Source organism: Haliotis rubra, unplaced genomic scaffold (assembly GCF_003918875.1).
Source record: "Haliotis rubra isolate DU_JTF1 unplaced genomic scaffold, ASM391887v1 Scf1044, whole genome shotgun sequence".
Lineage (NCBI taxonomy): Eukaryota > Metazoa > Mollusca > Gastropoda > Lepetellida > Haliotidae > Haliotis > Haliotis rubra.
This window is the reverse complement of record NW_025764942.1, coordinates 171,972-198,575: the sequence shown is the minus strand read 5'-3', so window position 1 is coordinate 198,575 and position 26,604 is coordinate 171,972. Positions and strand designations below refer to the sequence as shown.

The 26,604-nt window shown below is 38.5% G+C and overlaps 2 protein-coding genes across 2 annotated transcripts in view; one reads left to right on the top strand and one right to left on the bottom strand.

Moving 5' to 3' along the window:
* Positions 1-26,604, top strand: part of LOC124275114 — a 169,086-nt gene that overhangs the window by 102,451 nt on the left and 40,031 nt on the right. The window lies entirely within an intron of this gene.
* LOC124275071 overlaps positions 18,195-26,604 on the bottom strand; it is a 31,682-nt gene continuing 23,272 nt past the window's right edge. The window contains exon 4 of the mRNA XM_046710556.1: positions 18,195-18,746. Within this exon, the coding sequence (XP_046566512.1) occupies positions 18,648-18,746 (99 nt within the window). The 3' untranslated portion in view covers positions 18,195-18,647. The remainder of the gene's footprint in view (positions 18,747-26,604) is intronic.

Genomic DNA, 26,604 nt, shown 5'->3' with positions numbered 1-26,604 from the left:
TCGTTCTGTCGTAATTTGAAATAAAGTCATATAGTAATGATAGGTGTATATCGCACAATTGAAGTTTACGACGTGGACGCCATTGCTCTGCTTCAATTATTGACAACGACCAGTCACATAGAGTGTCCATCAGCTTTACTCTGACAAGGCTCACATTCACAACATGGTGTTCAGCAAAATATAGTTTCTCATTACACCAGAATGTTATCGTCTTCGGTGTGTCACAGGCAGACAATAACTCGCATGAAGTATGCACTATGTGACATGAACTGTAGATCAGCGGTACACAGTATATCGCATGAAGTAAACACTACACCAGAGGTACACAGATTATCTGATGAAGTATACACTATATCACAGGTACACGGTATATCTCATGAAGTATCCACTATATCACAGGTGGACAGTATATCTCATGAAGTATACACTACATCACAGGTGCACAGTATACCTCATGAAGTATACACTACATCAGAGGTACACAGTATATCACATGAAGCATACACTACATCACAGGTGCACACTTTACCTCATGAAGTATACACTACATCCGAGGTACTCAGTATATCTCATCAAGTATACACTACATCAGACGTAGACAGTATATCTCATGAAGTATACACTACATTACAGGTAGACAGTATATCTCATAAAGTATACACTACATAAGAGGTACACAGTATATCTCATGAAGTATACACTACATCACAGGTACACAGTATATCGCATGAATTATACAGTACATCACAGGTATACAGTATATCTCATGAAGCATACAGTATATCACAGATACACAGTATATCGCATGAAGTATACAGTACATCACAGGTACACAGTATATCTCATGAAGTATACAGTACATCACAGGTACACAGTATATCTCATGAAGTATACACTACATCACAGGTACACAGTATATCGCATGAATTATACAGTACATCACAGGTACACAGTATATCTCATGAAGTATACAGTACATCACAGGTACACAGTATATCTCATGAAGTATACAGTACATCACAGGTACACAGTATATCGCATGAATTATACAGTACATAACAGGTATACAGTATATCGCATCAAGCATACAGTATATCACAGATACACAGTATATCTCATGAAGTATACAGTACATCACAGGTACACAGTATATAGCATGAAACATACAGTACATCACAGGTACATAGTATATCGCATGAAGTATACAGTACATCACAGATACACAGTATATCGCATGAAGTATACAGTATATCACAGGTACACAGTATATCGCATGAAGCATACAGCACATCACAGGTACACAGTATATCGCATTAAGTATACAATACATCACCGGTACACAGTATTTTGCATGAAGCATACAGTGCATCATAGATACATAGTATGTCGCATGAAGTATACAGTACATCACAGGTACACAGTACATCGCATGAAGTTTACAGTACATCACAGGTACACAGTATTTTGCATGAAGCATACAGTACATCACCGGTACACAGTATTTTGCATGAAGTATACAGTGCATCTTAGGTACATAGTCTATCGCATGAAGTAAACAGTATATCACGGGTATACAGGTAAGCAACCCTGAATGTGTTGACAGGTAACAGAGCTATGTCCAGGTTCAGCTTGTGTAAGGTTCAGCTTGTGTAAGATTATACGTAGGATCTTAATGTGTATATATATTGCTAGTATGCTTGGAGGAATGTGTCTCAACAAACATAAACTGTGTGTGCAAAAGCAAACCCACGAATTTTCACAATTGCGGTTTGTGCACGTGCCACATGTTGGAATTTGATCTGCATGGGTTACAATGCTCAATAAGTTGCCTGTCACTATGGGATGTAGAAGATTATCAGATGTCCAGAGATGGCAAATTATCGGCACGTCCTTTAAAGCAATGAATTTCGACTACACAAGTATCAGTCGAGTGGTCAGAAAATTCAAGTAAACCAATGAGGTGAAGCCAGTTTGGAGACAACGAAATACAGCATTACCATTCAACCAACAGTTGCCTTTGCAGGTTCAGTCATGGTGCGGGGAATGTCTCTTATGACTGTAAACTTGATTTGGTCACAATACGGGGAATTTGACGGGTGATCAGATTGCACTGGACCCTTCATTTTGATAATCATCCTCTTGCTACAAGATCTGTATTTATGGATGACAACGCTAGGCCAAACACTGACAGCTTTCATTCAGAATAATGCAGTGACTCACCTTCCATGGCCAGCCTTGAGTCCAGACCTGACCTTTATTTGACGACTGATACAAGTGGGAAGTTGACGGGTGATCAGTATATATGTACCACCTGTTCTAAGTCTGAGTGAGTTGGGAGCAGCTTTGCATAAACATGATGACAGGTTCCTCTAGAACGGATGCGACGACTACCGGGGTATGCGACGTAGGGCATTTGGAGGGTACACTAGATACTGATTTACAATGTTACAAGGTTACAAATACATCTTTTTGTGTCATCATATACACGCCACGTTGCCAGATACTCTCTCTACCTCCATGTTTCGTATCATTCTGAGTCGAAAGAGATGATTTTTGTGTTGCGCCATATCCATTGTTAAAACGTAGCAGGAAACCTTCTTGTACTTTTTGCGTTTTCTTCAAACCAACAACTTTACAGACGTACTGTGCGCGCACACCACTGATAATGTTCTATATATCCATAGCAATAAAATCAACACAGTACAAACTTAAATATAATGACCATTAATGGAAAAACGTGAAGTTGAAGTCAAATACGAGTTGGTCAAGTTATGCTGTCGTAGCGTTTACATTGTGTTGAATTCCACCGGTCGAGTCCGGTTTAAACTGGATCACGATGAAAACGTAGGTCAGGAGGGTACCGATGATCTGTGTGAACAAAGAAGGCAAGTTATTGATTTACTGTTACTTTAAAGCCGCACTCAACAATGTTTCAACTTTTGGAAGGGAATTGTACATCATGGAGTCAATCCAATACAATCCAATCATTTACATCATGAACATCGATCTCGCAACTGAGATGGAAATATATTGTTATGTAGCAATGTTATTTATTGTGTAACAATGTTATAAGTGTAATACATTGTGCATGTGGAAAGTCAGTAAGAGGCAGTGGCAGGCTATACTTAGACTGGTGATATACTTAGATACTTAGCTCTGGAAGGTACTACAGGGTGGGTTTTTTCTTGCTTGGCTATCTTCGCACTTTACATCTCAAGAACACCAGTACTTGTGTGGAAATCGTTCTTATCTAAGGTATTCAGAAGAGGCCTAGTTTTGGAAAATTGACTGTTGTTTCAGTGAGGTGAATATTACCAACATCATCTTTATTTCAATAATCACAGCATTTGTATTATTCTGCCTTTGAATTTATACTCCCACTCTATTTGATACTGCCACTGTTATATCGTGATAGTAATTTGTAACTTAGTTAAGTTTAGAATACAATGGTTAATTATATCTCATCTCATTGTTGATTGTTGGGTTAAAGATTCTGTCTCAAACTGATATCCGGTAAACTATTGCATTAGTTTCAGTTTGTGAATCAACTCATAGAAAACATCTACAAACCAAATTCGATCCTATATATTGCTTCTTAGAAAAAGCAGGGTTTGTTGGAGACCTGTTCTTAACCTGATCAATGGTAATTGTGGAGAATAGAATTCTATTTCATCTTTTAATCTGGAAAATTCCTTTGTGGTCCAATATAGGTCGAACTATATGTATTTAGCATACCGTAAGGATAGTGTCCTTCGTGATGGTCATTAGTCCCAAAGCGCTGATTCCGATCTGACGTTGAGACAACTTGTTGGCGAACAGTGTGACCTGCAGCTGGGTGTACATTACGTAAGAAAAACATGATAGAGACAAAACACAAGGTAAACATAACATGTTAAATGCCCAAATCTTCACTTTATATTTGAATGAATGTCAATTTCAACCACGAAAAGTTATTCTAGTTGACCAGAATTACACAGGATGCAAAGTGTGAGTTAATTAGAAATACAACTGACAGTGTGTGTTGCCGAAGCACGTGTATAGGGAAGGTAGAGGGAATGTGGAAGCTGGCTTTACTTAATCGTCCTATTCAGCCAATCGGGGCACAGGAATTACAATGAACATAAACGAACAGTTATCATAAGTACGTAATATCCATAACTTATAAATAACATAAATCATATCTTATATACCAAAATCAATGCTCCTTTCGCAGTTTGGAACAAAACGGTTCCCACAGTTAAATGTAGTTTGTAGATACTGAAGTGTCTCTGAATTTGATATGATGTTTTCTTACCAGTCCAATAACTTTATCAGGCATATATTTCCCAGTCATGTCCAGGAGAAGATTCAGAGGTCGGTGTGCCTGTAAACAAACATTGTAGCAATAAACACCAGTTATATAAAACCGTTGGTTTCAGTAGCTCAGTGGTTGAACGATCTTCCATTCCAACCTACACCCTCTGCAGTGTACCACAATTGGAAGGTTGATACAAGTGGAAACACAGCAATATTCAACCCTATTAGTAGCTGCATAAGTCGTATTATTCCATTCAGTTGTTGTTATTTATCACGAAAAGAGCTTTTATTGGGTTCGACCTTTTAAATATGAATAGATAATTTACCTACTAAAATGGGAACATTGTTAACCTGAATTGTACATTAAAGTACAATCATAATCAATCATCCGCATCATTTCTGAAATGTTCTGAAAAGAGGATTTCCTTTTATCAAAAACACAATTTTAACACTTACCGCTTCGTGCAGTCTGACTCCAATATAGGTGAGGGCGATGAGATACAATGTAGAGATATACAGAGCAGCTGCAGCAGTACCAGTGTTGGCAATGGATTTCTCGTCGTTGATGCTGCTGTATAGACAGAAACATACAACGAGGTAGGAGCTGACATAGCCAGCAGCGACGTGTCTGGACATGAGGGAACACACATGTTCCACCAGGTCTGTTAAGGATGCATGGTACCCTCGAATATCCTCAATATCCTCTTCTTTGACGGAACATTCAGAAGTCCTTGACAGTCTCAGCGTGCAATTATCATACTCATAAGTAAGAAGGAGGGAGATGGACAAGAACAGAAGCAATAACGAATGGTGTAGTAGACAGGTACAGCCAGCAATTGCCGTCGATAATACAAGTGAAGGCCAATACCAGTCACTGGATGCGTCACTCACAAAGCTAATCATTAAGCCAATGGCACCACAGTAACATGCCGCGAGGACCAGAAGACATACACACGCCCTCTTCACTCTCTGTCTCAATTCAGTGGCTGAAGCACAACTGTTAAACTTCAACCGTGTTTCGCGAAGACGTTCGTGGAATATACGAATCTTGCTGTGGATGTTGGTACTCAGAACCCAGTAGGTTAGACTTAACAAAATTCCGATCGTATTTGTTAAGGAAAGACTTTTCTTTGTGAACGATTCAGCTTTTCAAAAGTTTGGTATCCTCTGGATAAAATACAGAATATGGAAAATAAAAATTAAACTTGAATATATTCTTGAAACTACCACCGAGACGTTGCACCAGTTGGCGGACTTCGGCTGCTGATAGTCCCATGATAACCCGGACAATGCTATCAGTTTCTGGATACTTGTAAGTGTGTCCTGTACATCATCTGTTTCACTGGATGAACCAACGGTATCTGGGGAAACCTTAAACATCTTTCACAGACTGGATACTGGATACAGTTAGACCATCTGACACACCACTCAACACTGAATGTACACTTCTTCCACAAACGGTATAAAATGGAAATAGGTGGGACGAGCCAATATGACAATCAACGTGACGGAGCACCACACAAAACAAACCCTTTAATGGACATGTGATAAAATTCATCATCTGAAGTGATTAATCAATAAGGCAGAATTCTCGGCAGATGTGTCATGTCGATTTCTAACATGAAAGTATACATTAAGTGCTGTTTAACCTGACGCTCTGGAACACCAGAGAGAGGGAGAGAGAGAGAGAGAGAGAGAGAGAGAGAGAGAGAGAGAGAGAGAGAGAGAGAGAGAGAGAGAGAGAGAGAGAGAGAGAGAGAGAGAGAGAGGGAGAGAGCGCAATGGCATTAATGGGGACAAGAAAGACTGGTCGGCTCGGTGTAAGTATAATGTGTCTGAGTGGGGTATTCATGCTTAACTGCGGTATGGTATCTCAGTGACTTAGCACTATAAAACCAGTTTACGTCTGCAACCACCCACACATACACACTCATGCACGTCGTCATAGGAGCGAAATATTCTTAATTGTGACGTTAAACCCCAGTTCACCTCACCTCACATCTTTAATGATCAACGTTTGGCATACACTAAGTATCATATGAAACTTGTTTAACAGTCCCAAGAGATGAGTTTCTTGAAATGCCTCTTTATTGGCCTTAACGGTATTGGTAAAAGAGCTTTTACTGAGAACTATGATCTTTTAATGGCCAGATTGGCATTTGCGTTTACATTAGTTTAGTTTAAAAGCCAACATGGAATTTTCTGATAGATAGAGATTGAAACACTGGCTATTTCACGCTCAAGCGGTTTAAGTTGATGAATAAGTTCCTTCTGATAATTGTATAATTCCAAAGTACCTTTTTTCGGATATATATAAACGCTCTTGCTTTTCCAATCCCAGCTCAAAACACATCTCTTCCGACTCATTATTGTTATGATATATAATGCCTGTTTATTGGTTTTGATATGAGTAGTTCCCATTCTCGAAATACCAATGGCTTCATCTTTCTTCAAAAGATAAACGTGCCATTTAGTTCGTGTGCTTAAAAGTGGGAAGTATGTTTGTCTGTCAGTACAGTATAGCTTCATTCCCTGCATCATCCAAATTATAAACAAAACCCTTTTCATGTGTATAAAACATATTTGCTAATAGCTGTTGACTGTGGGATTTTGAGTATGTGTTTGTTATTGTCCGTCAAATAGTCATGATACTAGGTGTTCGCGAAAACGTGATTTAATTTCAGAATCCTTCATCTTCTTATGAAATGCCTGGGTTCTTATACTATGGTTAATCAATTCCTTCAGTCCTTTATATAACATGAACCATTCAAATGTACTTCAATAAATCAGTTACAGAAGCGTGTATTCGCAAAAAGACTCCACATGCTCGCGTTTGCAGTAAATGCTCTAATCAGTGCACCTTGTTAAGCATTTGACCGTCAGCTCACCTGTGATAACAACTGACGAGAAGCAAGGTAACGCAGCATCAACGCAACTGCTAACAGCATTTTCACAGTGCCTAATCTCTACGACAGCTTCGGGTTTTTCTCCCACATTAAGCTGACGGATCTCGACATAAAAGGCTATAAACGACAGACGTTGCAGGTCAATGTTTACATGGAGACGATGTCAAAACATTACAGGGTAAAGCTAAATAGCGATTAGGTAAAACACGTTGAGTTCAAATCAAATACAGGTATACTGCATAAATGTGAGAAAGCCAAGTTACACATTGTCCGTGATCGATTCAATAGTTTTCTCTATCTAAATAAATAAATCTTGCCTTTCGTGCCGTTTAAAGGTTTGGAAACGTTCTCTCGCAACAATACAATGTATTCTGTTTCTATAGCAACAAAGTCAACACATTACAACCTTAAACAAAATGACCATGAATACAAAAAGAATGAACTTCAAATCAAATACGAGTTGGTGAAGTTATGCTGTCGTAGCGTTTCCATTGTGTTGAATTCCAGCCGTTGAGTCCGGCTCAAACTGTACCACGATGAAAACGTAAGTGAGTTATTGATTTATTGTTAGTTTAACCCCCTTGATGCCGAGTTTTTTTCAGGCGCACATTTTCATACGGTTTGAAAAGTGAACGTTGTGCGAGAATTGCGCTCGCGTGGTCCTGGATCTACGTACGGCTATAAAATTACACAGAAATGTAGAATATTAAATTTCCTATCCGTTGGTATAAATATAAGTGCAACTGCCTTGGCGGTTTGAGAATTAGACACTGCTAAATGTTGTCCAAAGTTTGTTATGCGTTAAAAACAGTAAATTTATCCGCTTTTTATCGCGCCCTGATAAAAGGACTGTGCTACGAATTTTTTTATGTGGCATCTTTACGGAAAGTCTGAGCGAAGTAAAGGCAGCCTGATATCTGAACGACATAAGTGTATGTGAACTGGGTTTATGTGCTTGTGCATAACGTTATACGCTCAACATTAAAAATGACTCGCAATAAATGTCAAAAATGGATTTTCTTCTATGACGTCAAACGACGACAGAGAGGTCATACACGTATAATGATAAGGGGGCATAACTCCGTTATGCGTAACACTAGGTCAATGTAACTCAGATCACTTGGAGAGAATTTTTTGTGGATACGGACGCTATATTTTCGTTATTTTATGTTGATGGTAAACCAAACTATTCCAATTCAAAGTTCCCCAATGTGAGCGGATGCAGTTTGGTAGTTTAACAATTTACAAGAAAAATGACAACGTATTACATGTGAAAGCACGTAATAGCGATTTGGATGGCCCTATCCGATATATAAGTTAGTTCTTAGATTCCCATATTCTCCTGTTTGTGTAGATGTAATTTGAATAATTTTGCATCTTTATTACCAGAATACTAGCCATATCTTCAAAGGTAATGAAATTGCTGAAAATAATACAACATCTTAGTTGACGTCATTGCTTGTTTATGCATTTTGCGACGTCGGAAAAAGACGACATTGGTATGCTGATTAGTATATATCTCACCTAATTTCCATTAATTGTATAAAAGGTCTCGGATTCTACGTCAGAATTTAACACTCTTTAGACAACACATAAAATGACTTATTTTTCCATTTGAATAGTGTCCTGAATATATCAACAATTAGACGGTTTGACAGCGTATCTTATTGTGAACAACACGCGCACCTTTAAGGCATCAATTGAACGTAAATAAAAATAATATTTCACAACACCCGAATATTTTGTTTGGGATAAGAATTTTGTTTGTTTATGATTATGTAGCTATTTCTCTTCATACGTATGCAATGACAGATGCAAAAAGATAGCTTTTTATATATGGAACTATATATTAGAATATGGATGTAAGATTTGTCCGAATTAACACATGAGATCGTATATATATTTTTCAACAATGTTCCCATAAATGTAGTTAGAGCTTGATATCCTGTCATCACAATATTATTTAATCGAATATGAAGGGAGTATATTATCGAAAACAATGATAGAGAATCATAAAACGTTTCCAACAAACGCGCACCTGGCCGATCAATATGCATCATTCTTTTGTCTATAAAACGACAATTCCTTTAAATATGTGTGCATATACATTTCATACCATATATAAATCATTTTCATTAATATTATCAGTTTTACATATAAGGTTGAATTAAATCACCGTTCATTAACCTGTTCATGTGAAATTGCAATATTAGTCCAAATAAATTGAATATTGTACATCATAGGAACTAAAGTAGTTGCAGTTATGGCAACGTTTGATCTCCTAACACTTGTTTTAAGGTTCAGAACATGGTGTATTGCACTGAATAAAACACCGTAAACCGTATATGCAGGTATGATATGATATTGAACAAGGCTAAATGTAGATACTGAAGTCAGTTTCATGAAAAGTATCTGAACTATACGCAAAATATACACCATATTACTGACAGTGTAATCGGAAGGATTGAGCGATTGTGTTTACTCTTGTTCAACCAACCTTCACCTCACAGAAACTGCCTAGATATGTGGGCGCGGTGGGCGAACTGGCTAAAGCGCCAGGCTAGTGATCCAGCGAGATTGATGTGACGGGATCGAGCCCACCTGTGACCGGGTGTAAAAACCTTGGAGTCAACTTTATGTGCAGACTCTTTCAGTGTTGTCACAACCCCTAGTGTACAGTACACAACCCTGTGCACTTAAAAGAACCCATGAATCCGTTGGTATATGACCAGATGGTGGCCACATGAATACGTGCAAACACCCAGTTGTGGGTACAGCAACCTGCAGTGAACTTGGACAAAGTACTGTCACTATGTGTCCTAGTCCACCCAGCTGTGAATGGGTACCTCGTAAGGATGGGAATGCCACAATAACTCGTGCGCCTAGTTGCTGCATGAGTTGTATGATCCCCAGGGAGTTGAGATTGACAATACGATGTGCCGTTGAGATTGACATCTAGTGAACGAGGGAAAAACAAAGCAAGCGTAAAGAGGCCTTTGCGGAAATTTGCGCTATATAAATGCTATCCATTATTATTATTATCAATATGTAGAACAATGTTGACGTATGACATCACTACCGCTGACCGATTTCTTACAAAATGGCGGCTTTGCTAACAAGGGTACACAGGATTTTGAGATGACCCTTCCATTGATTCAGGCATATTTGTACATAAATATGAGATGTAAGTAATCAGAATGATTCTGACTATCTGTGTATTGTTATATGTTTTTATCGTTTTCACTATAAGTAAGAGAAAAAGCCAGAAATGCAGATAATTACCGTTGTCGTTCTGCGTGATTTTGCGTCAGTCATGGCGTCACGCTTCACGGAAACTTTGACAATTTCTTATGAATTAACAAATCATTGCATTGTATCTATTTATAATTTCCTATTGCTTGCTACGATACTCTTTCCATGCATAGTCCAACGGTATTGAGCCATTGCAAGCAATGAATAGACGGATGAATGTTGAACAATTTCAGAAAATACTACGCAGTGTAAAATCGGAATTTGCTTGTTTACATTTCAGACAAGCGCAGTCTTTCAAGCACAGCGTTCGTTTTCACATCCAATATGTTTCGTCTCATTTTATCTAGACAGTTGGTATTGGTGACACAGACCAGTTGCAATTTGATTCTAAAATGTATGGGGAATTCAGTGATGCATTTTTCGAAGCTGAATATAAAATATACGTGATGTAATAGGCGTCTCAATACCGGCCTTCGCGAAACGTGATTTTGTAAACACTATCCAATATGGCGGAAAGCGCTCTACGGCGTTCGTGTAAGTGCATTTTCGAAAACATCCCAACCGATTCTAGATTCATCGGCAACGTTTCAGAATAATAATTAGCGATTTCATGTAAAACTGATATCAGTGATCATGAATAAGTTACTTTTGAAATTCAATACTCCCAGTAAGTATCCGATTGTCACATTTCAAAACATACAGCAAATAACGCTTTGAATCGCGATTTCGTACTGTGTCAAAAATGGCGACATTCTCGATGAAGCCTATTTTGAAAGGTAATTTTCAGCACTTGAGCATTGTCTAAAATAATAGTGGATGGTATCAAGAAACAGGAAATTGTCCGCAGAATTCGAAACTGTGAAGTGTATTTGTGTGCGTGTGAGGGTTGAAGAGGAAGGGCATATATGTCCCTGTGGCATCCAGGGGGATTTAAAGCCTCAAAGAACATAGTCAATTTCTTTAAAGGGGATTGTACATTATCGACTCAATCCACGACAATTCAGTGATTGACATCATGAGCCTTGATCTCGCAATTGGGACGATACTGTTATGTAGCAATGTTATTGTACTCGTGGATAGTCAGTGGAGGGAATATTTAGACTTGTGCTATAATTAGACAGAGCTCTAGAAGGTACTGCAACAATATGAACCTTTTCTCTTTATTTTGACTCAGGTATTAGGAGAAGCTTCTGGAAACTTTGTCTTTGGCACATAATGGTTGCAAATGCAGGCCTATTATCTGACATTGCATCTGAAGTTACAAGAAGTCTAATAATTTGGTGGAAATCATTTTTAACCTGAGCATCATTTACGTCTAATATTGGAGAATTGTCCATTGTTGCAGTTAGGTTGATATTACCATCACTGTCTTTGTATTCTACTGCCTTTGAATTTGCACTGTCACTGTAATACAATGACAGTGATTGTGATCTGAACGGCATTTGTTTCATCTACACGTAAGAATATGTATACACCAATTAAGCCTGACGCGGCTATATGGTATGTTGCTTCTTATTATAAGCACGAGTTGGTGAAGACCAGTTCTTACCCGGATCTTCTTGGTTAATAAGTAATGACTTGACAACTGGGTTGCATGGAGCTAGATTGGTTAGAGCCAAGAATTCTGTTGAAGAAATACAGTTCGACCTATCCCATGTACTACCGACGTAAGTTTAGAACAGTAAATCCAGATGAAGCTGACTAGTTACCCGACGTTCCACGGATACATTGTTGGACTGTGGACACAGGCTTTGTTAGCTAACATGGCCGTGTCCCTATTTAATTGTGAGTCGAGCTGAGACATTAATGTTCCGTCGAAAAAGTTAAACGTAATGTTTCCACCGGTGATGTTAGCCGAGAGACGTAATCCAATAAACGAGGCGCTACGGGGTAGTTTACTGTAGGAGACTGTACGAGGCAATGATAACTGACATGCATCGTGACGTCGGTTATCAAGGCAACGTTTGATAACCATGGGCTAGACAAGAAAGACGTTGTGACGGCTATACAGTGTAAAGTCATGCCAAAAGTGTACTTTATCGCCTGATGAAGTCCTGTCGGCACTTTTGATCTTTTAGCGTAGTATTTTAAAATGTATCTTAAAGTCTGGAATAATCCATTGTGATCCATTGTAGGTTGATCTATATGCATTGACCCAACCGTTAGGATAGTGTCCTTCGTGATAGTCATTAGTCCTAAAGACCTGATTCCGATCTGACATTGAGACAACTTGTTCGTGAACAGTGTGACCTGCAGCTGGGTGTACAGATCGAAAGAAAAACATGAATAGACAAAACATAACGTATACATGACATGTTGAATAACAACGTTAAGCATGTGTATTCAGAAAGATGAGTATGAATGACTGAGCTGGATGTTCGGAAAGACTTCCGTCGCGCTGGTTAGTTATTATATATTGCATACATAACCGTATTGCACTGCAGTTTTGGATGCCTGAAACTTCAGTTTATATGTGAATGAATGTCAGTTTAAACGAGAAGGGATTCTAGCTGGCCTGAAGTATACAGTTTACAAAGTGTGGGTTAATTAGAAATACAACTGACAGAGTGTTGCCGAAGTATGTATAGCGAATGTGGCCACCAGCTGTACTTCGTAATCATCACGTACATATACCATAGTGATCGTTTTTATTCAGCCAATTGGAACACAGGAAATACAATGAGGACACACCGAAATGTATCATAAGTACATACAACAATAACATAAATAATATTATATATACTTAATCAATGCTCGTTCCGCAGTTTCTAATAAAACACTTAAATGTATTTTAGGATACAGATGAAGTGTCTCTGAATTTGTTATAATAATTTCTTACCAGTCCAATAACTCTATCAGGCATATTTTCCCCAGTCATGTCAATGAGAAGATTCAGAGGTCGGTGTGCCTGTAAACAAACATTGTAGTAATAAACACCTGTGATATAAGACCGTTGCTTTCCGCAAGTAGTTCATAGGTTGAACGTTTTTCTCTTCCAAACTACACAGTCTGCAGTTTAACACAATTCTAAGGCTGATACAAACAATATTCATCCCCATTAGTAGCTACATAGGAAATCGTATGATTTCATTCAGTTCCACAGTGTCTATAACGAAAACAAAAAGCTGTTATTGGTGTCTACATTTAAATATGAATAGATAATTCAACTACTGAATTGAGAACATTGTTAACCTAAATAGTACATTAAACTACAATCATACTCAATCATACCAACAATTTCTGCATAGATCTGAAAACATGATTTTATTTGGGCAAAAATGAAATTTAACACTTACCGCTTCGTGCAGTCTGACACCAATATATGTGAGGGCGATGAGATGCAATGTAGATATATACAGAGCAGCTGCAGCAATACCAATGTTTGCAATGGATTTCTCGTCGTTGATGCTGCTGTACAGGCAGAAACACACAATGAGGAAGGAGCTGACGTAGCCAGCAGCGACCTGTCTGGACATGAGGGTACACACATGTTCAACTAGATCTGTTAAGGATGCATGGTACCCTCGAATGTCCTCAATATCCTCTTCTTTGACAGATCCTTTATTAGCCCTAGACAGTCTCAGTGTGCAATTATCATACTCATAAGTTAGAAGAAGGGAGATGGACAAGAACAGAAGCAATAACGAATTGTTTAGCAGACAGGTACAGCCACCAACTATCGACGATAATACAAGCAAAGGCCAATACCAGTCACTGGATGTGTCACCCATCGTTCTCAGGACTAGGCCACTGGAAACACAGGTACATGCTGCGAAGACCAGCATACATACACACGCCCTGTTCACTCCCTGACTCAGTCTAGTTGCTGGAACACAACTGTTAAACTTCAACCTTGTTTCACGAAGACGTTCGTGGAATGTACGAACCTTGCTGTGGATGTTGGTACTGAGAGCCCAATAGGTTAGAAATAAAAAAAATGTGCAATGCTATTTGATATGGTAAGACTTGTTTCCGAGAATGATTCTGCTTTCGTATAGTATGGTATCATCTGGATATAATTCAGAGAAAAAAGTATGAAAACCAAACTTGAATATATCCTGGAAGCTACCACCGAGACGTTGCACCATTTGGCTGACTTCGGCTGCTGATAGTCCCATGCTACGCCGGACAATGCTATCTGTTTCTGGATACTTGTCAGTGTGTCCTGTACATCATCTGTTTCACTGGATGAACCAACGGTATCTGGGGAAACCTTAAACATCTTTCACAGACTGGATACTAAATGTTCGTTGTGTCTCTTTGTAAGTTATACCATCTGATGGTTCCGTTTACAGTGTTTGAAGTAACTGTCTCCATGTGTTACTCCAGTCACAACAGAACGCCGAATGCACATTAGGTCCACAAAACGTTGAAATGGATATTTGGAGTAAGCAAAAATGTCAGTCACCATAAACAAACATCACGACAAACGGAACCCATTGTCCGAAGTTGCAATAAGCCGTTAATGGATAGTTGACAAATTAAACTGACTGATCATTCAACACCTGAGGCATTATACCTAATGGGAATTATTGTCAGTTATTTCTTTTGGATGTGACATTGTAAATTACTTTATATTGTAAATTATTCCTTTTAGGTTGGTTCATTAAACTCTATTGCAGCCTTTTGATCTCAGAAGCTTATCATTTAATCTCAGTCTAAATAAGTGCCGAATACCTCTTTTCCATTATTCGATATGCGAATTAATATGCTTCACTTTGGTACTTAGCAGCATGATTATGCTCCTTTCAACCATATGGAAACACCATTCAGCAAAACAATCAAGTTATAGACCGTCAGTGCCCGACCACCAGTCATGACACTACATCAAGTTTCAACATCCAGTCTGAAACAGGTTCCATCCAGAAACCCTTACAGCCGGTACCATACCTGGCAACAGATGTAGCTGCTCGAATAGACATCTATGCATCTACGGCATTTTTGAAAGACGCTCAGTCCCACGGGCAATTTTGACGATGGAACACTAACGTCCACGTCTCAGGTGTAGACGGCAATACTTGTGATGGGAAGCACTTCCGTGGAGAAATGTCATCTTTCCTCTTGTGGCGTACATCTTGAGGATGAATCAGATTCTGATCAGTCTGATGTAGAAGATGATTTGTGATTCATACCTTGACAGCAATCAACATGTGAAAGCTTTTCTGTTTATAACAATGCATTATAAATCCAACGCATACTTTTTGCCTTCCTTGCCAATTGCTATGCTTTTCAACCAAATGACCATTACTTATCAGTTCTGATTAGTGGCATTTTAAAAAATCAATATGATCACTAATATTACCTTGTATTCCTTTTTGCTTCATGTTAAATGGCAAAGCATGATGTGATTTGTCTGATTTTGAGATGACCCTTTTGTCCGTCACTGGTAATGGCTTCATGCACATTTGCATATCCAGGTGGCTGTTCCGATTAGTCGCCTAACGCCCTTGACAGTTAAGATGTTATTTGGGCTTGTCTAGACCTTTTATGATTAAATCATAATTCATGAAATTAAAAATTCACAATGGTAGAATAATTATAATGCATCATGCCAAATTAGAAAACGATTGTTGGTGTATTTTTTTGTAAAGTGACCAAACACCGTCACGAAAGGTTTTCTGCCAGATCATACATACCAGCGTCAACATGTGCCAAGGACACCTCCACAACCGGCTAACATGTATGTTTCAAGGAGGTGAAGAATAATGATAACAACACACTGGGGACAGAACGCACCTCTTCGTGGGCGTGTGTGTCTTGTGACAGGACAATCACTATTGACATTATATCTACAGAACATGTGGCAGTCATCGAACATATTCCATTCAGTACCAGTCAAATTAAAAACAAATCGACATTAAAACACAATAATCATTGTATTTTTCACCAGGTCTGTTAATGACGCATGGTAAGTCGAATGTCCTCAATATTCTCTTATTTGATGTACCCATCACATGCAGTTAACAGTCTCAGTCATCAAACTCATAAGGAAAAGGAAGATTGACAAGAACAGAAGCACCAACGAATTGTTCAGCACGAGTCATGAAGTACCTGGACGTGTCACTTATGATGATGATGCTTGCAATTGCCACACATCCGACTCCGAGAAGAGCCCAATGCACACACATGCTCTCTCTTCACCTTATGCTTCAGTCTCGTTTCTACAAAGACGTTTGTAGAATATGTGCACCTTACTGAGACTTCAATAGGTTAAAAATACAACAATTACAATGTGACAAGGGAAGAAACGATTTGCATCTTTGAAAGATTCAAGACTTGAAAGACATGCATAATATAGTATCATCTGCATAAAGTTAAGTGTTAAAATATGCCCACCATACTTATCCTGGAAACTACCATTGGGTACCATTTTGCTGATAGCCCCATGATAACCCGGACAATGCTGTCAGTCTTCGGATACCTGTCAATGTTCCCTGCACATCACCGGTACCATTTGTCCAGCAGTAACATTATTTTTAAATAATCCTTTGACATTATCAACAGACTGGATTATAAATACATGTTGTATTCTCTGTACAAGTTATTATTCTATTCTCAACTCGAAGTCACCTGTATTCAGGGTGCATCATTTAATTCAGAAGACAGTCCAATACGACAACATGTAAAACATACACAAACATAAAAACATAAACATAAAAAATACACAAATCTACTAATGTCATTGCATGTTACTGGCTGAACAGTAAAACGTCCTTCGTAAAAAATATGTGATTGAGTGAGTGAGTCAGTCAGTGAGTGAGTTAAAATTTATAGTTACATCGGCAATATGTCAGCCATATCTTGACTAAAACAGGCAACACGTTAACAATAGTTAATATTACAGTATAATTATATCTTTCGACAAAGGACAGTAAAACAACTAGAATATCAATATCTGAAATATTAAACTAGTATTTATTTTATATACCTATTTGGGACCATACAATAAGAAAAATTGAGTATAGACTGTCAACAACTAAAGGTAGAGCATCATACTAGGGACCATGGGGTCTTACAGTACTTTTGCTGTGTACTATTGTATATAATGTACAATTTCAAATTCCTCGGGCGTAATATTAGACCGGTGGGCATGTTATAACCACCATCCTAATATAGACTATTGGAACAAAATGTTCGCAGGACTCATTTCTTGTTATAAGTTGCAACAATAGAGGGTACGGGTTGGGGAATTTTCGTCTTACATGGATATTTTTGCATAAGTGAAATCATACTCGTCAATACAAATATGTAAGGAGAGAGCATTAGGGAAAAAACTGTATAGAGCAATGATCCTCTCTAAATTGTTCAATCATCAATGTCAGAGCCTGTAAAGGCAAATTAAAGTTATAAGATTTTACTTATTACCGTGACCCGAGACTTTGCCTTGGAGTATTTAAATCTTCTACGATTCATAGTTAAAATATGGAATCTGTTGTGCAGGACCTTCCATGAAACAACTTTATGTGGCGCACTGCGTAATCTATACAGCACATATCTATATTACGTTCTATGCAATAAAGTCCAGCTAACGACTGTGAGGAACTCGACAAGATCTACAGGGTGGTTCTAACATTAACTAAATTAGAGAATCTGAAAGAAATCATCTTATTTATCAACAAGAATATTATGAATTAAGAAACACACATGATACTTTCACATCTATATGCACAGATGGACCTCAGGATGGTGATGCATTTGCCAGCGCCATCGTCATTGGATCTTGGTCTCTGTCATCAAGATTATCAGATAACTGTTCCAATGATCTCGGTACTGGCCAACATGACATCTTTTGCTGTTTGTCTAGTCATGTTCACATCGTTGGTAACACAGATAAACCAGCAATAAAAACACTCTGTGACACTACTTGTTATCTCATTCGGTGATTATAAATGAGAAATTGTATACATCCAACTCAATATCCTTGTAGAAAATATTTTAAATGCTGGTAAACCGTAGCCCATGTGTATATTGTTTTGTTTTGGATTGGCACTCATTACAGCTTAGACACAAGCTTTAAATCTTTATCTGTGATAGTCCAGTTCTTTCACTGTTGTTTGTCTACAGGTTTTATAGTCTAAAAGTATTATCAATGTATACTTGTTTCAGTCACGATTCGGTTGAAAAACGGACGATGTGACAAGAAATGACAGTCTCTCACTGAATAAAGAACGGCTCAAGTATTAGTCGGTCCCACTATATTGCCGTTGCGTTTCCATCTTGTCGACATCCACTACTTGATTCCGGTTTAAACTGGATCACAATGAAAACGTAGGTGAGGAGGGTACCGATGATCTGTTCAAACAATGAAGCAAAAGTTACTGATGTATTGTAGGGCTACAGACAAGCCTGTTTCAGCTATATGATTGGGTCTTTAAACAGTGGAAAGTGGGCAAGACGTAACATTAACCGACACAGTGAATTTCGATCTCGGCACTTGGGAAATGACATGTATCAATCAAATCAGCGAGTCTGACCAGTTCTTCACGAAAAAACGCAATTGGAGGATAAATACGTACATAAAAGAAACTATGTATGGATATAATGTCATATATTTAGTGAACAAAAGAACTGTTTTATACTACAACATTGAAAATACCATTGTGGATAAATGTGCCTTGAGTTATATGCATTCAACATACCGTTAGGATAGTGTCCGATCTGACGTTGAGACAACTTGTTGGTGAACAGAGTGACCTAGATGTACAAATCGTAAGATATATATTCAGCTGACAACAGGCAAGGTAAACATTTCACCACAATGTATCACATGTGCTTGTGGGGCAGGACTGAAGCATTCATATTCATATCATAATCATTTGTGTATGATTATTTTGACCCTTAGGGCGCACCATCAATTGATTTTAGATAAGCACGTGATGCGATCAAAGGCGAGCATTTTAAACTACATGTATTCCATAAAATTGAAAATCAGTTGATTTCGTTCTTAATATGCAAAGTTATTGGTATGCGCAATGCTGGCATGTCAATGAGACCTATTGCAAGAGATGTTGTTTATCATTCATCGACTATTATATTGACCGTTGGCCAGAAAACGTTAGCCAACTAATGACATTATGGACCGTCCACTACAAGTGACCTATGGAGGATGCCACACTTCTCAGAATCTCAGGATTTCACCCGTTCATTGCAAGTAGTGTGTTAAAACAGAATGACTGACACATATTCGTTGTGTCAATAAACCGGCTATGATAGAGCCAGAGCATCTATCTACCTTAATGGACCTCCCTCCAAGTTTCAGTAAACTTTCAGAGAAAAGAAAATGTTATTTCTTAAAGGACGAACACATAAACACCAATGAACACTGAATGCCTTTGGTGGTGATGGTGACGATGGTGGTGGTGGTGGCGATGGTGGTGGTGGCGATGGTGGTGGTGGTGGTGGTGGTGGTGGTGGTGTGTGTGTGTGTGTGTGTGTGTGTGTGTGTGTGTGTGTGTGTGTGTGTGTGTGTGTGTGCGTGCGCGCGTGTGTGTGTGTGCGCGTGTGTGTTGTGTGTGTGTGTGTGCGTGCGCGAGCCACCTGATGACCTACGATGTCAAAAAACGTCATACATGGAATTGACTCTGCCCTTTGTGGTTTGATTTATGTGTAGGATAAACTGTTTCCGAGGGTTTTTAGGAGATTTAAAACCCTTTATCCCGAGGGTTACGGGTTTTAAATCTCATAAAAACCCGAGGGGAAATGTTTTATCTAGCTTATAAACCGAATATCATTTTTAAAACTGTATTTTTTAGTGTTTCTGGTAATCGAAAAACATATGGCTTCGTTATATCACGTTGAGTGTCCCAACCAGCGCACGTTATGCACGTGCAGAATGTGCATAAAACAGAATCACGTGGTATTCTGTCACATTTTCGTTGGACTGCAGTGGTAGCAGTTAATCAAAATGAGAGTCGAAGATGACGATATCTTCAGTACTCAATCTTCGTTTAAACCGCCGGACAGTGATGAAAACGAGACAGAAGACAATGCTTTTAAGTGTCGTTTTGGAAAGCCTCTTACTAGTGAAGAACTTTGAAAAAACACTGAAATCTGCGTCCCGAAATCAACAATGATTGGGGTTTAGGCGTTTTTAAAGATGGCAAGAGGGCGAAGCATGAGGTCTGTTGGAGATAATGTTGAGATGCCGTCTCCATGTTTGTTTGAAAACATTCTAGAAATGAGTCCACAGAATATTAACATCGCCTTACAATATTTTGTCTTTAAAGCAAGAAAAACAGATGGCACAAACTATCCCTCAAATTCTCTCTATGAGTTGTTTTCAGCATTGCAGTCAAGTTTACCAGGAAAAGGTCGAAATCCAAACATTTTTGAGGATGATGAATTTAAAGCAGCCAGAGATAGTTTAGATGCAAGCATGAGGTGCCTTTCTAAATGTGGTTTGGAAAATGCAAGTAGGAAGAAAACGGACGTCATTTCGACAGAGGAGGAGGAGGAGTGTTTGTGGGAGCAAGGCAGTCTTGGAGAAGACAATCCAACACAACTTTTGGATACAGCACTCTATCTTACATGTAGGTTTTAGACTGATTTCAGTATAGCAGTTAACATTTTGAGGTGAATGATTAACCATCGAACAGTCTACATGTTATTCATTGCTTTATATAGGAATGCCAGAAAAATGCACAAAATCTTTAGGTGTCTTTATTTTTTAGTTTGGCGATCGTTCATTATCCTAGCTAGTATGCAGGTGATCCGTATCTAAAACGTAAGTTTATCTTCTAGTTGTTTCAGGCCTTCATTTTGCTCTGAGGTGAGGCAAGGAACACCGAGATTTAAGATTGTGGAACAACCCCCAAATCACTGGCCCACATCTTGATGCGCGAGGACATCGTTATTTGCTGTATAAAGAGGATAGCAGTAAACCGAATCAAGGCGGCATCAACTACCGAAAAACTACACCCAAGGAAGTGCGGGCATATGAAAACGGAAACAAAGATAGATGTTTCTTCAGGCTGTTTCAGAAGTACAAGTCTCTGTGGTAGGTAATCTTGATTCTTCAAAACCCTTGCATGCTGACATTTATGATAATTGAAATATAGGTTGAGACTAATTTTGAATATGTCATGTTCCAGCACTGCCGGGTAGGACACCGACATCTTTTCCTTTAAACCGGTCACTAAACCAACTCCTGGCAATTGGTTCACGAAATGTCCAGTGGGGTACAACACCCTACAGGGCACTATCAAGCGAGTATGTGACGCAAGTGGGATAAGATGCAAAAAAATCACTCCCTGCGAGCTACGGCGGCCTAGCGACTATTCCAGGCTAACGTGGAAGAGCAACTCATCTGTAATGTAACAAGTTCGTTACTTAGATTTGTAAGTGCTATAGAGGACCATACGATCCTTTAGCAACAATCTGATACCAAAAATTGGTCCTCTTATTCACATTGTCGTCTATTTGTAGTCAAATATTTGTGTCAATTGCAATCGATTTTACTCTTTGGAAATATTGTCAGCTATAAACTCTGGCTATGTATGAGTATGGCAAAATAATTTATTCCTAACAACTTGTGGAGGATAAAAAAATTTAATAGTCATTTTACATGCTTAGAACATACTAAACCCCGGAGAGAAACGTAAACCTCGTAAAGTTGTTCATAAAAGTATATCCATTGCTTACAGTCACTGAAGCAAGGCCTTACGGACCTATAAGCATTCCTCTGACGAGCAGCAGGAGGTTGTGTCTACTTTCCTTACAAAACGGACACGCACAACGTCCAACACCACGCCCACTGACCCGGTTGAAGCTCAGGCGGAATCCGAAGTTGGCTCCGAGGACAGAAATGCTTCCAATGATCATACAATGTCCATTCCTCCCATACACATTACCTACAACTTTCACTAAATAAATTCTGAAATTCTGTTTTGGTTTCCTTTCAAGAAGAAAGTATACTGTACAGGTCATGAGGTGATATCTCTGGGATTCTATGTAAAGTCCCAGGAATTATATATAATATTCCGGGGATTTCCATACAAAAAAACAAACATAAAAAACTTAAAGAGAAATAATCTTCTGCCAAGACAATAGGATGACGTCACATGAGGTTTATAAGTTGGGGAAACAAAGCAGGGATTATCGACACGAGTAAGTCAAAATGGATCAGATATCAGTAGAATTGTTTCCGACTGTGTCTGCCTATGTTGTATTCTGAAAATCATTCCATCCAAAGTTCATATATGAGGGGAGATTACAGCGAAGTGAGAAAGTGTGTTGCAGAGGTATTTAGTAAGTGTAGAATTCTTATATATTGAAGTCAGTGAAGGTATGCTTGGAATATTTCCTACATTCATGTTGATATTATTGCACTAAACATTGACCTATTCAGCCAGACGCAGGAATTTTGATCAACAAACATGCATGCATAATTAAAAGAACATATACAAATAACTCAAGAAGAGTTGTCACTCAGCAAACAGTTACAATTGTTTTCTTACCAGTCCAATTACTCTATCTGGCATATTTCTCCCAGCCAAATCATGCAGAATATTCAGAGGTTGATGTGCGTGTATACAAACATTGCAGTTATTTACTTCAAAATAAATGATGAAAAACCTCAGTTTTTACTAAGACATAATAAATGATAGAAGAAAAACGTTTTTAATGAGAACTTAAACTGTCAAAAAATGTTCTAACACCTGGAATTATCACTATTTCAAGATGGTTCGGTTCTCTTGTCATGTCCCAAACATCTGATTTAAATTAATGGACGAATGGTAGAGACGGCAAAATTTAATAATGTCACTCATATGTCATAACAATTAGCATTATTATCACATTCATTTGGATTGAAATATTGTGAAATCATGAAAACGGTTCACATGGGTTCGTCCTAGAAAGAAGAAAACATTAGAGAAAGTCCAATGACATCTTTTTGAATCATGTCCAATCATAGAATCTATTTGTGCTTATATGGGCATTCAGTACATTTAGTTTGTAGAATGCAGCATTTTTCTGTATTATGTATGTCATTGTACACCTTTACAACAATATTCTAACGTTTACCGCTTCGTGGAGTCTGACACCAGTATAGGTGAGAGCGATGAGATGCATAATGGACGAGCCCACAGCAAATGAGGTGACGGCCAGGGTCGTAAAAGATTTGCCATCGTTGATGATGTTGTACAGACAGAAACACACAATGAGGAAGGAGCTGACGTAGCCAGCACCCACGTGTCTGGACATGAGGGAACACACATGTTCCACCAGGTCTGTTAAGGATGCATGGTAACCTCGGATGTCCTCAATATCCTCTTCTTTGACCGACCCTTCAGAAGCCCTAGACAGTCTCAGTGTGCAATTATCATACTCATAAGTAAGAAGGAGGGAGATAGACAAGAACAGAAGCAATAACGAATGGATTAGCAGAGTCATACAACCACTTGCTATCGAAGACAAAACTAGTAAAGGCCAAAAGAAATAAGTGGATGTATCACCTAGCATGTTTATGAATAAGCCGGTGGCCACACCAATGAATGCTGCGAAGAACGTAATGCATGCACATGTCCACTTCACCCTCTGCGTCAGTCTCTTTGCTGGAACACAACTGTCAAACTTCAACCGTACTTCCTGAAGACGTTTGTAGAATATGTGAATGTTGCTGTGGATGTTGATACTGAGGCCCCAATAGGTTAAAGTTAACAGAGCCACAATGTGGTTTACAATGGTAAGACTTGAGTCGATGAAAGATTTAGCGGCGATATACGACGGAATCATCTGGATACAGTTGAGAATGTAAATTATGCACACCACTAATGAATATATATACGGGAAGCTACCGTCCAACCGTTGCAGCATTTTCCGGACTTCGGCTGCTGATAATCCCATGATGATCCGGACAATGCTATCAGTCTCTGGATACATGTTAGTGTGTCCTGTGCATCATTTGTTTCACTGGATGAACCAATAGCATTGTTGACAACCTTAAACATCTTCCACAGACTGGATAATAAATGTGTGATGAATACTCGGACTGCACCTTCCACTCGTACTATTCTCAACTCAATGTGACCAGTATTTGAAGTAATAGTTTATGTGACGATGCATTAGTTAATTCAGTATCACAAACGTTCTAAAATGCTCTCAAGCGCTGAGGCGAATCCAGTGTGAGTAATTATAACATTATGCGTCTGACTGTAATCACAATCACATTACAAGCCTAAAGAGTTAAAAGCTTTCAATGGAAGTCGAAATGCAAAGCTATCTGAAACGATTTGCCAATCAAGCTATGTCACATTATTCCATGAAGTCAAATATGTTTGCGGTTGTACTGATGGGTTCTTAATGCATTAACTGATGAGGTCTGTTGTAATTTCAAGCAAATATTGTCGCATTTGAAAACTACAGTTTCTCATCTCGGCCTGTGCAAATGTAAATATGAAAGCATTTTCAAAGCATGAAAACAACCTTTGAGTTTGATGTTATGGAATTCTGTTCCCCAAAAATATCTTGGACCTGTATGTCAAATTGGAGAGTCTAGAATGCCATTACGATGAATTATAGGGTGAATTCGTTAACGGGGAAATACATGACATTGACTATCATGAATAACATCATTTGTATTTGTCTGCAGTGCTGTTTGTTGATACTTAATGTCTTAAGGTAAGGCCAAATTGTAACTGACCATAGGTCATCCGATATAATGGGTGTTGTTATGAGGCAGTGTACTTGTGCAACAGTGTTTCAATTGCTTTACATCGTACTGTTGGATTCAGAAAGTGGCAGTGGTGGGTTATATTTAGACTTCTAGAGACTTTCAACGTCTTCTAACTCACAGAATATTCGAATGATCTGGAAAGAGCTACAATGGCCTCATTTCAGAAGACCTGTTTGTAAACGGAATTAACTCTTGCCTCTCATCTCACATTGCATCATTAGTAACAAGTAACGAGTAGACCAGCATTTTGTGTTGTGATCGCACCCTCTCAAGCTGCAAGTTGGATTACTGTTGCTGAGAGGTGGATTTTATTGCATCATTGTCTTTATTGCTATATAGTCGCTCATCTTGTATTTTACTGACTCTGAACATAGTTACTGCCATACAATACATAGCTGAATTTATTTGCATTGATTTGGGCATTTAGTCAATGTTAGAATACAATAGTTAATTACATCATATTTCTCTCTTCTTTTGTTTCCTGTCACAGAGTCCAATGTAAGTCAAATCAATTGTATAATTGTATAGAATGTACATTTTGCAACCCATTGGTGTGGTGGTGTGTGGTCCTGTGCGTAGAGCTCAGCTCACAAATCAGTTGAAGTTAAGCAACGTTTGGCACGGAGAGTACTTGGACTGGTGACCGTGTTTGGCAGCTTGACTCCTGAGAGTTGCTAGGAGTTCAGTCTTGTCCCATAGCGAATCTCTTGTGATACATGTGGTCTCACCTTAGGCAAGTGAGTTTGTTCAAAATTACCTCTGTTCACAAAGCAGAAAATGGGTACCCGGTGGAATAGGTCATGTGACTATTAACCTTCTTGAGCCTCACAGGCAGCTTGGGAAATCCGGGTAAATAATGTGCTGTGCTTTGATTGTTAGCGCTATGAGCATTTACCATGTGAATGGAGTTTAGCGCACTATAAATGTCCTTATTATCACATGAGACTGTACAGCACCATTATATCATTAAGACGGAATCAACCAAACATTGTATGACAGGGTAGGACAAATTGTAATTGTAATTGATGATTGTATCAGGGTTTCATAGTCTTATGTGAAAAGTCTAAAATGAAGCATGTATATTTTGTTTCTGTTCAAGAGTTCTTTGTAAATGAAACCAGTGAAATATGGATTTGTATGCAATGGACATTTGAATAAACCTCGAAAATATATTAACAATAACATGTATCAAAAGATTCCTTTTGGAAAGTCTTGAAAGAATAGCTTAAAAGTCGTCTTATCTTCTTACAAAAAAGAATTGTTACATATGCACAACATTCGTGAATATATCTTGGAAGTTACCGTCGAACAGTTGCACCATTTTGCTGAATTCGTCCCATAAATACCGGAACAATGCTATCAGCCTTTGGATGCTTGTCAATGTTTCCCTCTACGGCATCTGTATATGGAATGTTTGAAAATAACTGTCATCTTCATCAGACTGGGTTTTGTATTCTCCGTTCAGGAAGCACGTTA